The 14,520-nt window shown below is 39.6% G+C and overlaps 1 protein-coding gene across 16 annotated transcripts in view; it reads left to right on the top strand.

Annotated features, from left to right (window-relative positions):
- Positions 1–14,520, top strand: part of PARD3 (par-3 family cell polarity regulator) — a 565,900-nt gene that overhangs the window by 378,750 nt on the left and 172,630 nt on the right. For 13 of the 16 annotated variants that reach the window (XM_069458878.1, XM_069458879.1, XM_069458877.1 and 10 more), the window contains one exon: positions 9,404–9,635. In XM_069458878.1, the coding sequence (XP_069314979.1) occupies positions 9,404–9,635 (232 nt within the window). Of the gene's footprint in view, positions 1–9,403; positions 9,636–14,181; positions 14,307–14,520 lie in introns of those variants that run through there. The other 3 variants (XM_069458882.1, XM_069458881.1, XM_069458880.1) reach the window with 1 other exon arrangement.

The following is a 14,520-nucleotide window of genomic DNA, read 5'->3' as shown; positions in this document are numbered from 1 at the left end:
ATCGAACTGTCCTGTCGCCATTGCATCTGGAGCTGAACGGAGGTCCATTGTGTGGGCAGTCTGTCTTTTTTGTTACCCAGGACGTTTCGTAAGATTACGGTGCACCCCGCAAACATTGCGGCAGAGAGTGGGCTGTTGTTGAGACCCCCCGTGTGGAGACTGGTGAGGAACAGGGCGTTCCCCGCACTGCTCCATTCTCTCCCTTTGTAGCATCACGTAGCACTTCTCCCCTTTAACAAGTAAGGCACGTAGGATAGGCATGGTTGACTGCTCTTGTCATCTGGGCCGAGCACCTCCCCGGCGACCGTATTTCATGGCACCGAACAGTCTTGCCTCTTCTGAGCAGCGCTGAAATCATGGCACGGGCACAGCAATGGGGCCAGGAGACTGGGGTGAGATCCATGTGGTATCTGGTATCTGTCATCTTCTGTAACACTTACGTTCTTCCTGTGGAGATGGCAGAAGCCAGCGTTTTTGTCTCTCATTTAATCCATCTGGCCTCTCCGTGTTGTGTGTGTCTGTCTGGATCAGGATGGAGCTTTGTATTCTGGGACCCATTATCTCCAAGGCCCTACCTGTGTTTGACAGGTCAGGGCATCTACAATCTGCTCCCTCTTCTATGCAAATTGCATACCCAGCCTGGCTCTCAGCAAGCGACTTCTGCAGCCCCCGTGATAAATCAGTTTCTGTTGCTACAAGAAAATGCATGCAATAACATTGCTTTTTTTTTCTTTTTGAAAAAACATATAATCCCATTTTTCATAATTAAAAATCACCAGAAATTGTAAGCCCTGTTATCAGTTTTGTACGTGCTCTTTGTTGAGGTTGAGGAGGTGAAACACGGCAAAACCAAACATCTCCTATTAATTGTAACTATTGATTTTAAAGATAGATCAAGTTTAGAATTTTAAATGTGAAAACTTTATGCCTTGCAGCATTGGAAACATTGCTTTTCAGTAGCTTGTGTACTTTCTTATAGCACTCTTATTAGGAGATTAGAGAAAAGCATTGCTGTAAAATATGCATAATTTAGGTTGCAGTATGAGATTTGAAGAGACTAATTTACATTATTAAGTCAGCTAATATGAGAGCTTGCAGAGGAACTTTGTTGTTTTGTTAGCTACAAAATAACATTGCATTTGATAGCTCAGATTTTCTGCTCTCAGTATTTACAGACATCTAGCCACCTTTCATCACTACGTATGTGAGCAAAAACAACAACCTAAGTCTAATTTTATTATAACCCATTACATTGTAGTAAATCTACTGTGAAACAATTCAGGATTAGATTTGAAAGTCAAAGTACTTTGTCAACTATTTCCTATTTGGTTAATCCATTTTAATGGGTAATTAAAGTTGACCTATAAAAACATTTATTCTGAAATGCTAGTAAGAAGAATAACCTGATCTGATCATTTTATACCGATCTGTGTACTTAAACCTGCAGTTTAAGAGAAATCGCTGTGGTTAAGTTTTAGGAAGTTTCTGAACGCAGTATGGATATGTGTATGGGAAGTAGCCACAGCTATTGCTAAAATTTCTTTTCCTAGGTAAAAAGTAACTTAAGCACAAAGTGCAATGAAAAATCACACCTGAAGTATTTGAAATACAGAATCCTCATTCCTAACCATTTTGTAGACAAAACAGTATTTAAATATTTGACCAAGATCACACTTAGGAACTGAGTCTTAGAATACGTATCTTCTGATTCTTAGTCCTGTGCTTTTTTTCCCAGAATATCAAGCACACTTCCAAATGGGAAGGCCCATTACATTAAAACTAATGCAGTTAAGTGTGTATTAATGAGTCGTGGTACCTAAAATCTGATATGTAGGCTGTGAGTTCCCAAGGGCTTGGGGGTGATTCAACCCAGTGGGTAAACCAGCCCCTGCTAAGCAACGTGGCTGAGTGCCATTGTAGTGCACGGGCTAGCATGGCGCCAAACGGGGAGTGCTCAGCCTATGTGCAGTTGGAGGGAGAGGCCAGGAGAAGGGTTCCCAGAAGGGGTATTGCTTGTGTTACATGCTGTTGCTGGAGGGTCTTGAGTGGGTGCATGGGGACACATGGAACATAAGGAATGGGGACCCCCTGTGGGCTGCGACACTTGCGAGCTCTATTAGGTTGCTGTGTATGGGGCAGAGGAGAAGCACAGTGAAGAATGAGGTTTCGGATGGAGACAGCCAGCAGGTGACAGCCTATTTTCAATTATTTACATTTGATCCCAAAGACCTTAAAAAGCATCTGAAGCATTATCAAGTAAGAATGTGCTTGTTGGGGCCACGGGGTAGAGGACGGGTCACCTGGGCTGGGATGGTGAGTAGCAGTGTTGGTGGCAAGGAGATCCACTCTGGGACAGGCACGAGTGATCCACGTGAGTGGTGATGCTTGGCGGTGCCAGAGGAAAGGGAGGAACTGCGTCTACACGCTCAGCATCTCGTGCGTAAAGATGGATGAAGATGACGTGATCTCTCTCATAAGCTCTTCCAGGCACAGAAACTCGAAATCATCATCTCGCTGTGTAACCGCTCCATTACCAAGCTTGCTTAATTTTCTCTCGTGAAATCTAATTTCTCCCCTTCTTTCCAGTCTAGCCCGGGCCCTCATTATTTAATATCTGAAGTTACTCTTAGAGCCTCCTAACTGGTCCTCTTGTCTCCAGATTTGCCCAGTAAGCTCTGCAATCATGTCCTTGTTCTCAGAATCCCTCAAACCTCTCTTTGCTCATCCTGGCCCACACCGCCCAGTCTTCCTGAGGCATCTTCTTTCTCCCCAGTAACTTTCCCCTACCTTCTAACGTGTATATTTGACTGTCATATTTCTACTTCTAGAAACTTTTTCCTGACCAGTCTAGTTTTCTAAAGCCCCAACTGATGATATAGAATGCATCTGAGACTTCTTAGTATAAGGTATGTTTTTAACATCAGATTGTTCCTGTGGATCCCCCCGTATAGATTGTATTTCTTGGCAGTTAAGAATGCTGGCTTCTAGGGGACAGGCATACTGATTACTCAAAGAGGGGGAGAAAAAAAGGCAAAGTAGAGCATTGCTAGCCGTGTGTTATTTTATCATACCTTTACATTTTTATGTTATTTTTGTTTGTTTTTGTTTCTTCACTTATAGAAGTCTGAGCGGTGGCCTGGAATCTCTTCATTTGATTCCGTAAATAACGTTTTGTGTGTGGCTCACACATACCCCTGACATCAAGCTTCCTCCTGATTGAAATAAAGTTTTTAGTGGCAATTCCTCCAGTAGGGCTTATGAGTACTCTCATTTTGGTTGTATAGACAGTCCATTCAATCAGAATTGTGTGTTTTTTTAAAGCTGTCAGCTTCCCTGTAAATTGTCACCATGGACAGAAAATGGCATCCATTGTGGGCCACAGTCTGGATGTTAAAATCAATTGGACACCAAAAACAAATTTGCGAAGGTTAAGAAAACTGAGGATATGACTCTCATTTGTGCCTGTCCTGTAGCATTATCTTGGGAAGGGAGTGGGGAGGGAGGTGACATTCTACCGTTATCTTTGGGAGCATTTTACCTGCTTCCTTTAGGGGATTGGATTAAAGACAAGTTGAGGATGTCAAGTCAAAGTGAAGAATGCTTTTTGGTAATGACGTCGGCAGAGCGATCCTATTGTTTTTGTCCCTCCACCCACATAGACTGAGAGGTTTTTTTTTTTTTTTTTTTTTTAAATTAAATAAACCTATTTTTAGAGTGTGTGAGGAGTCATCTGTTTGAACTTTTCTCCAGCTGCTAAACCCCCCCCCCCCCCCCCCCCCCCGGTAGTACCAGTAATAAATGTCACCTGATTGCTTGGGAGCTTTTTCCCCACTCACAGTAATACTGTTGGTGGTTCTTCATAGCACTTGGTTTTCCCACCCCACATATTAGTATAAACGTTCTCAAGTCTTCCTGTTTCATGCCAGCTTTGTGTGTCTGTGGGGGCGGAGGGGGGTAATTTTTTTTGATATTCAGAAAAAAAGAAGTTTTCCTACTGCCAAGAGCTCATCATTCTAATGTTAAAAGTCAGAGTCCAGAACGGCAGATCCTGTTATTCGACACCATCTGTATCACTAGCTGTTCATTTCCTACATCCTTCTTCCTCTTCCAAAGTCAAAATATTCAACTCAAATAAGAAATGAAAATAATATTGATGTCCCCAGTGCTCTCTCTCAATTCCTACGCCGGAGTTTGCAGTGCCTGGGAGTCCAGTCCTCATTTGTTTTTGTTGTGTTGTATTTTTACCTAACATTAATAAATAAAAATCGCTAGTGGTCAGGGGATTTACTAAATCTAGTGAAATTTTCCATTACTCATGTCTCATTTTAACTTTAAGGTTTAAAAAGGTAGCTTGTGAAAAAATAAATAAATAAATAAAAAGGTAGCTTGTGAAGACGCGTTCATCCTGTGTAGAGTTTTTATGTTTGATTCTTTGTCTTCTCAAGTCAATTGTAAATTGCCATAAATTGGATCTATGTTTCTGTCGTTAAGTATTCCTAATTCTGGGGTAGTTCTTTATAAATACGGAGCAATAAAGGGCAGTTCTTCCTATTACTGGCTATTCGTTCCATCATTTGGTCATTCATTCAAATATTTAGCAATGATACTTCTTGGGCCTTGCCTTCAGAGGAGGGTACTTGTTGAGTTTTAAATAAGAAGTAGTATTATATTATCATTTTAGCTTTGTATAGCTCTGTTAATACATAGTGAACAAGTCATTTAAATCGAGTAGCAAATCTGAACAAATCATTTAAATCTAGTGAAATTGTCCAAGCTGGCTAAAATGATGACATTAACTGCTAACTCTTACACTTAGGATAAATAATGCTGTAACATAGTCCACAGCGGTTCTGAAGTTTGATTTATAAAATGTACCTATTAGTATGCTTTCTATTACATTTAATAGAAAGCCCACCTCAAACCAACCCAAACCATCAGGAAATGCATTGTCCTGTGTAGCTGAGTTCTAAAGTTGGGCAGCTTCAGGGATTATTGATTCTACAGTCTAGTGGTGTCATCAGAGAACCGACATCTTTCTGCTCTTTCCCCTCCACTATCCACAATTCCGCTATCTACAGGGTAATTCCAGGGCTCAGAGGCTTTTACTTTCTTTTTCATGACCAACAGAGGGGAATTGGCCATCTGCCCAAGCATTGGATATGTCTGTTCTGTCTGATTGGGCCATTCTTGGTCTAATAACCTTGGACTAACAAGTTGACAGGGGTATGGCATCCATATGATTTCATGTCTTAGAGCTACGTTGTGTTCCTAAACACAGAGTTCCATTAGGAAGAAGGAGGTAAGAAATAGTTTTTGGGTAAGCACCCAACAGAGATCATTACAGTATGAACAGTAGCATTGCTTCTTAATACCAAAAAAAAAAAAAAAAAAAAAGGACTCTAATGACCACGTGGCTTAGAGTCAACTTTTGACAGTAAAATGTTTGTAATGACTAAACAGAAGTATTTTATTTAAGGGCAGAAGCTGTAGAACTTTGAGCTTCAATTAATACTCAGAGTCATTTCCTCCATAATCATTAACACATAAATGCCTGATCCTTTCCAAACTTCTTGGTGACCCAGTCCTAACATGATACCTTTCAGAATTGAGTAGCTTAATTTGTAACATGGAGTAGAATTTTAATTGAGCTACATTTGCATCTGTTGAAAGCATGGTAATTAGGTATGTCTTAATTGCAGAATGACTGTTCTGCATTAAAGGGAAATGAGCAGCTTCATGCTATACCTTCTTTAAAAAAAGAAACTCGAAAGTACTCGTCGTTATAGGTAATCACAGGAGAAAGTAGCTGATAGTTTGGTGCATAGAGCAGGTTCAAACAGGCAGATTCGTTGTCAAAAATAGAAATTTCTATTTATTTGGAAGGAGATAATTATCTTTCTTTGTGCAAGCTACCTTCAGAAAGAAAGCAAATAATCTGTAAAATTGAGCAGAATTAAAGAGAAAAAATCAAAATTTATATAGCATTTAAAATAGTAAACTATCTAAATATAGGTTTATGATTAGTTCTTGCATTGTATTCACTATATGAACATAATAGATCAGGCTAATATGTTAATATTACTAGTACTTTTCTTATTTCAAAAATTGTCTATATGAGTATTTTGTGTTTTCTTAGTTTAAGGGAATAAAAATTCTGACTTACCTTATATAGCTAGCATCAAACATACAAAGATTGGTTTTCAAACTTGAAATTCGGCTAATGTATCAGTGATCTTAAAAATATACATAGTTTTCAAAAATTAAGCATGGATAACCAATTTATTTGAGCTTTTAAAAAACCACAGTATTTCTGCATAGAGGCAGGGTAAAGTGAGAGATTCTTATTTTTCTCTATTGATTAATTTCAAAGTTTGAAGCATATATAGTGCGATACCCTAAAAGAACATCTTATGTTTGTACATATGAAGCTACATATTGCTAAATATTTTTAATTACTTGGCATTCAAAGAGATTAGTTAAATCAGTACACCCCCAGAAGAGTTTCTGTGACAATGTATTATCTAAATTAGAATGTTCAGAACAAGCAAAAAGAATTCTCAAATGTGCAAGTATCATTTTAAACAGTCCGCTTCCTTGAGGCAAGAAACTGGGGGTGGGGGTTTTGATTTTATAAAATGAGGTTATAAAAACCTGAAGTTAATAAATGATTTGATACTAACTTTACGTCACCCAATTTAGAAAATAAGTTGCATTCCATACACCAGAAAATTATTGTGACTATGAAAAGAATTGGCAACACATCTGACTTCAGCATATAGTGAGTTGTGAAGGCGCTGCCTTCTTTCTGTTACCGAGCCAAGATCAGACATATGCCCCTTGAACTTCTGCCAAAACTATTAGGCAGAAAACTACCAGAATCGCTACTGATACTTCCATTCATGATTTATGATAATGGCTGCTGCGAAAGACTGAGTCATTTACATTTATGGAGCTCATTGTTTTGTTTATGGTTTCAGACATTGTCGAGGGTCATAAAGTCCATTAGATGATACATACAGCACTAACAATAATAGCCTAAAATACAGCAGAAACCAACTGGTGCTGTATCAAGTACAGCGGGAGCTGTTGGTGTTACTGTAGTTGGGTCGTGGCCTGTTTGTGGGGCTTCGTTAGAGCAGCGTAGGCGTTTTCTGAAGACAGAAGAATGGTAGCACCTAGAAACTGGGTAGAAGATTGGTTGGGATAAAGTCATGAGTCAGATTTTACCAATAGTCTTGCAATTCCACAACCATTTATGAGCACCTGCTGTTTGCCTGGCCGCCCTCAGTTTAGGAGCTTAAAGAAAGGGGGAGAGACATGTTTGAGATACCATCTGAGAAGTGCAATAATAAAAAATTATATTAATATCTAGAGGTATGAAAGTAGAGACGAAAGGAGGTTTCCATGTAGGAATTGTAAAAAATTCATTAGCATCCATTTATCTGATTTGGGTATACTAACAGACCTAGGTTTTTACAGCTTGCAAGAACTTTTGAAAATTGTTTTGTAATGATTTGGTCAATTATCTCAAAGGTCAAAGTAGTGGTTTGCAAGCAAGACAGAACATAGGCATGTTCAAGGGTGTTGGTAACGTGCTGCAAGTCTTGCTTACCCTATATTTACATTATTTTGGGGAGCTCTCCTTTGAAAAGGCTACGCATAATTAGCAAGCCCTTGGGCCAGGTGCCAGGTTATTCTTTCCCTGCTCTGTGTATGCCAGAAAAGAATCACAGCCTTCACTCGGCAGTATTTGTAAGACTGTGGACTTTCATTAACTATGTGAATCTGAAAGTTGTAAATGGCTTCCTCTAACCAATCTGCACAATTAGTATTTATATGTTAATATTAATTGATAGGAAAACAAATTTCCTAAAAGCCACAAAGTCATTTAGAAGAGGGTGGCTCACAGTTAAACAAACCCCAGTACAGAGGGAGATCAGCTGTTCTAAAGTCATTGATATGGTTGCCTGCCAGTCCTAGAGTCCTACAGTTTTTTTTAAAAAAAAAACAAAACTATATTACGTGGTCATGGCTATGCCATCATTTCATATAATTCTTTTCAGATTTGTAAGGGTTTAATAACAGAAAACCAAGAGATTGGGATTGTTTCAGCCAATCTTCTTATGCCCTTGGCATTGTGTGTTGCTAATTCGAGTGTCCCTTGCTGTTGGAGAGAGGAGACTGGATTTTACTTGCAGATACATGAACTTGACTTGGAGGTCAGTTCTTTGCAAAGGATTAGGAAGGGACCTAATTGTTCTCTTTAGCACTGTGTTACAAGAGGCTCAACAACATCCATCCATACTTTCTTTGTTGATGCTGGAAAGAGAAAAATGACCTCAGAATTCGAGGAGTAACCTGAAGCCCCGATAATTCTTACTGTATCTGGAGGACAACTTGAGGCGATTAATCTCAGAAAAGATTTCTGAGAATGGCTGTTAATACGTGCATCAGTGCTTCTTGCTTAATAGACAAATTCTTAAAGTTCTCTTGGTGGGCGGAAGCCTACTTCAGTTACTGGTAATTCTTTCAAGTGCAGAAAGTTGGAGGTAATGAAGTACCCTTAGACGATGTGCTTACTAAACATTGGTTCAAGGAACGGAACATTGTTATCACTAAGTAGATCTTTTATCTACAGAGTCCGGAGGAGCGCAGTTATTAATTTACTGTTTTTCATGGCTCCATCCACCTCTGTTCGGCTGCCATGGTGCAGATGGGCATGCACAATTGTTTAGGATTAAGGCATACAGTAGGCTTCACCTCTGATGTTCGCCTTGTGCAAAGAAAAGTTACAGAGGCTGTGAAGATCTGTTGTAGCTGGAAGCCAAAAAATCCACTCTTCAGTGTGCAGAAATCATAAGTGGACATATATCTGGGAGCTCGAGGAAAGAAATCCTTGTGCTGACTTTGGTGTAGTTTAGCAAATTAACAAGAGGCCAAAGTGTGTCTATCTTAACCTTACCCAAGAAGAAAGGAAGTGCTTGGGGAGGGGTTCCTCCTTCCCTTTATTTTCACTTTGCAAAGATAGCGCACAGGACCCTTAGAGGTCTGCCCCGTGTAACGAGACCATGCTGGGCCGCCCACCAGCGCACGATCTATAGCCTGAAGGGTGTTGCTGTGCGTGCAGCAGCATCCGGCCAGAGCGCTGCTTCTCTTTTGCTCTTGCTTGGCACACCGTCTTCCCAGAGGAACACACGTGTGTGCAGGAGGTATCCACATCACGTAGTGCATTCCAGCTCCACCCAGAATTAGACAGCATTGCCATCCGTGTTGATGGCAGGGCCATACTGCAGAAAACGTATGAGAAAGTAAAGTCCTCATGTATATTTTAGTTTCTTTATGTTTGTTGCTTTGGTTCACTGTGTTCCTTTTTCCCCCCCCCCTTCCTCTCTTTCCTTCCAAGTGGAAGAAGACACAGAAGAAAGTTCAAGATCAGGGAGAGAGTCAGTATCCACAGCCAGCGATCAGCCTTCCCACTCTCTGGAGAGACACATGAACGGAAACCAAGAGAAAGGTGACAGGACCGATAGGAAAAAGGATAAAACTGGAAAAGAGAGGAAGAAAGAGAGAGATAAGGAGAAGGATAAAATGAAAGCCAAGAAAGGAATGCTCAAGGGCTTGGGCGACATGTTCAGGTAAGTCTTGACCGGTGCAAACCAGAGCTTCCCTAAACATACATGAGCGCGAGAGTAACAAAAAAATAATAAAAGCCGGTGTGGTGGCGCACACCTGTAGTCCCAGCTACTTGTGAGCCCGAGGCAGGAGGATCGCTTGTGTCCAGCCTGGGCAACATAGAGAGACCCTTGTCTCCAACAACAAAAAAAAAAAAAGTAAAATAAAAAGTACTGAAAACACAGATTAGAAAACACTGTCTTCGAGGTTACTCAAAATTCATGTATAATTTCCAGCTGCTACATTTTTACTTTCTTAACGATTTCACTGGAAGTATTGCAGACCATTTTAGCAGCCTTGAAGATGATATCTTGCCAACTGTGTAAATAACTGTTGGGAGGAAGGAGGGACTCCTCTATATCTTAGTTATGCATAAGAGTAAAAGCCCCAGTGAGACAAAGGGCTATTAAAGCACTGTTTGTTCTTTTTTGTGTGTGTGAACAATGGTTCATTATTTAAATTTAACACAGAGCTCAAGTTAGTGGTAGCATTTAAAGGTTCGTTAATAACAACTCTAATAAAAAATGTTACAAATAGATCTTCAATTAAGCTGTGTTGATTAATTTAATACTTATTACTTCAGTCTGTAAAGATTTCATTAAGTGTAATCTCTGGCTGTCTCTTGACAGTTGTTTTTGTGTCGCTAAATTATACTCTAGGATTACTTAGCATATCATTTTTTACAAATCATCGCTATACAATAAAAGTGACAAGTTGTTCAGAAGTTGCACTGAAACTCTCCCATAAATGTTCGTCTAAGGTGATTTATAATATTCGGGCATTTAATGTTAAATATAAAGATTGCTTGATTGTTCCATAAATTAAATCCCTAAACATATCAAGATGACGGTTTAAAATTGAAAACATACCGCACAGCCACTTGACTTTTCAAAAAGTAGTTATCCTGTGTTATGAATCCCCTCCTTTTAACTTTCTTTTAATTGCGGAATGTGAACAAGAGTTTTCATTTTCATAGACTTCCTTGATTTATAATCGTGAGGTTGACCTCAATAACTCAGGGAGCTATAGATTAAGTCAGGCCTGGAAAGTCCTGGAATCGTGGCCCAGCGTGAAGGCTACACGGACAACAGATGTGTTCCGTAGATGTCTGATCAAGCCAAGTGCAGGGAAGAAGGAAAGTGACTATAGACTTACATGAACACAAAATCTGGCCTCTGAGCACTATTTTCTTATTTAAATAGGATTGGATTTCTGTCTCCCAGTGCTTCAGAACATTGGGATTTTCATAGTTGTCCATTAGAGCTTTGCTTGTTTATATACTGTTCCTTCTGAATGCGTTCTCAGTCAGATCCTCTTTCTTTATTACATTCCATGTCCAAGAATCTTACAGGATGAAATGACTCTAACTGCCACTTCAGTTTGAGTTTTTGTGTTAGCCAGGGGGCTTTTCATTCCATACATGCAAACTGACAGTTCATAAACTGATGCTTACAGAGTGCACAGAAAAAAGGCTGCTGCCCACCAATTAAGTTGTAAGGAATTTGTGCTACTGTCTTTACATTAGAGAGTAAGAATTGAGAGCAACTTGCCCTGTGACCTGTGGGTGCTCTCCTGATGTCTTAGTGAAAGCTCATAGTTTTCATTCATCACCAACATTTATCTGATAGATATGGTTCTCTGTTCCTGTCTCGGGATAAAAAAATAAACTTCTAGTGTCTTAGAATTACATTAATTATAAATGATCTTTTTCTGAAACTTGCAACTCCAGATGAGAGGTCTACGGTGGAGCTTTTCTATTTGGGGACAGAGGAGTTGGGGACTTTGGAGAAAATGTATATTATCTCCAAAGGACCTTTGAAGAGCAACACAATACTTTTTCTGCTAAAAGTCCTGTCAAACACTACATGATGTTTCTCTAGATCTAAATCTATAGACTGTGCCCATCACTGGTGACTAATGCCAGCTGTGTGATGGAGGAGTTGACCCTTCATAGTTTTGAACATCAGATTCTATGTTCAGGTGCAGGGGCTGAAGGCTTCTTCTAAAAATTAAGCAAGTGTTCTACCGGTGTTTAAGACTGGCTGGTATGAAAATCATGCCCATCTACACTTTACTGGGTATGTGGCATCAGTGGTTTGCTAGAATCAGCTCACATTGGCTTTGGAGAGCCAATTGTTCTTGTTGTTAAACACGGCCATTATTAAAAATGAAATAAATTATCTTAAAAAGGTAATTGATGCTCAAAATGCATCACTTCCTAAGGATGTTTACTACCGTCTCTGATTTTGAGACTATTTACACCTATTGTATGGGCATGATGCTGACACTGTGGACTGGTGGGTACTATGCAGCTCTCTCCAGTTCCATGTTTAGTGACATCATGCTGGTAGCTGAAAATCGCTATGGTGGGAGTATGTGTACCATGGAAGTCTGTGCATTTCATAAAACAGTTTTTCTCCCCGGAGAGCAACATACACCACCTCATCTAGAATGTAAATATGTCTTTGGGCAGAATTACAGCATCTTGACTATGACACCTGGACATGGTTGGGTTTTATCTAATTGCAAACTGCTGCGTCAGCCCTTTGGGGAAGTGTTGAAGCTCGCCAAATACTGCTCCATGAAATGAGCTGAGAATCATCTATTACACATAAAGGAAGCTGTTTGTTTTATTGGGTGTTGGTTCATGCTCCACCCTTCACAGCACCATTACACGCCATTAGTGTTTGAGAAGACTCTTAGCTTTAAGAGTGTCAGAGTTTTTAAAACTTTTTCAAGGACCCTCTATGCCTACTGGATCTGATTATTTGAAACTAATATATCTTCAGGTTGATACTTTTATGTCACCTTATGTTATCTCTTTTTGTTGTTGTTGTTAACAGGGGAATACAGTAAGATTTTAAAATTAGTCTCTTCCTTTTCTCTTTATTCTTTTAAAGAGAATAGTGTGTGATTTCCTTAGCAGTGTTGCTTATAAATAGCTTGATCAGGACAAGTATGTACCTATACCTGTCTTAGAACAGTTTGGAAAATGTTCAAATGTGACAGGCCGGTACAGGTCTAAAGTACAAAGCAGGAGTGTGTCTGTGTGTGTTAAGTTTTTGTTTCTATTTTGTGATTCAGATAACAAGAGCAGACTAAGGGTAAACGACATTAGATATTGGGAGTCTAGCTTTCTAAATAAATGCCCTACCATCCTACCCCCAACCCCCACTGCAACACATATACTATTTCGACCTCTGCAGGTGGTCTGTGCTTTTTTGGTTAAATATGAGGAGGGCCAAATGGATGGGCCCCTATCTTAAAAATTGTACCAGAGGAAATGATGGTACCTTGCATAGGTATTTTTAGTCATCGGCATATACAGACGACATGGTTTTCTGTTTCACACATGGAATGGGAGTCACAAAAATGATTCAATTATTGATAAACAGCTCTAGGAAAGAATGTTGTGAGTCTTATGAATCACTCTTCTGTTGATAAATTATGGAGTATATGAAGTGCACAAGCTGTCTTCATTGCAAGTTTTCAATCCCAAATTTCAATCTATAAGGCATCAAATAACAAATGTAAAGTGTTTCATGTTCGTATTAATTTCTCCTTGTACATCCTACATCTTCTTTTGCACATAAAGAGCTCCTGTTGCCTTAATTAAAATGGCTTTGTGTCTAAGAAACCTGAGGGTGCTTACAAAACAGGTAAACACGACTTGCGCATGTGATCGTTCTGCCTGTACAGGGCAGGGCAGAGGGAGGGAGGGGATCTCAAGTCTTGGCCATTCCAACTTGACACTGGTAAGGGATTTCTGAGAATTCTGCAGTTACATGAAATTGTCAATGAAGAGGGAACTAAGTATGTACTTTAGAAGGAAGGAGATGTGTTGATTAATGTTCTAAATGTGTTTGTTCTTAAGGGAAAGCAACAGCATTTGAGTGACATGTTTTTACCTTAGTTTTCATCTCCAATTTGAAATAACCGGCAAGATAATAAAATCCCATGTTCTTATATATGAAGAATTTAAAATGATCAGTTCCAGGGTTTCCCCCCGCCCCCCAGCCCTAGAGTGAGTGCAGTTTGATATTGCTTTGCTGCGAAATTTAAACTGTAACTGTTGGAACCGAAGGTCCTTACAAGTGGCCTCATCGTACGTGTTTCAGATTGTGTCTTGCTCTTGTCCGTATGCGATAGCTGAGGACCTATCGCCATGGATAGCTGAAGCACGAATAATGTTTTTCCAGTACAACTAAATCCTCCAGTTACTTTTAAAATGATTACCTGGGGCCCGGCAGCATTGTTTTATTCTGTTATGTAAGAGGAAATAGATGATTTAGTTTGAAACTCTGTTTGGTAGAAATCAGATACACTGCTGTGTTTTCCTTTTTTAGACTATGACTGTTTTCAGACCACAACGAGCAAGATCAAATTTTCACACTAAATGTTGTCGTTTGGATTGCACGTCTTAAGCTTGTGAGAGACTGACAAACACGAGTTGTTGCTGTCCTTACCTGTACGTACTAACTGTGTGTCTGTACCGTGTTTCTCGTTTAGCCTTGCCAAACTGAAGCCCGAGAAGAGATGAACAACAAACCCGATTCAAAAATGTCTTGAACAGCACATATTGCACAGTTGTTTTTTTTTTTCCCCAAACAAACAATAAATTTACTTTTAATGAATTCTTAGTGGCTGTTGACGAATTTTGTTTACGACATCAGCAGTTTTGATGGTTTAGTAATTTTCGTTATTAATCAATTTGGAACTTTTTGATCTTGATTTCAAGTTTGGGGGTTTAAATTACTGCCTGAAAAGGCAGAGACACGTTTTTTTCCCCCCCCCATCATTTTTTCTTATCAGCCCCTTTTCATGGTGGAAGACCATGGTGGTTGCTGC

This window comes from Eulemur rufifrons, chromosome 25 (assembly GCF_041146395.1).
Source record: "Eulemur rufifrons isolate Redbay chromosome 25, OSU_ERuf_1, whole genome shotgun sequence".
Classification (NCBI taxonomy): domain Eukaryota; kingdom Metazoa; phylum Chordata; class Mammalia; order Primates; family Lemuridae; genus Eulemur; species Eulemur rufifrons.
The sequence above is the reverse complement of the archived record's forward strand: the minus strand, read 5'-3'. Positions and strand labels throughout refer to the sequence as shown.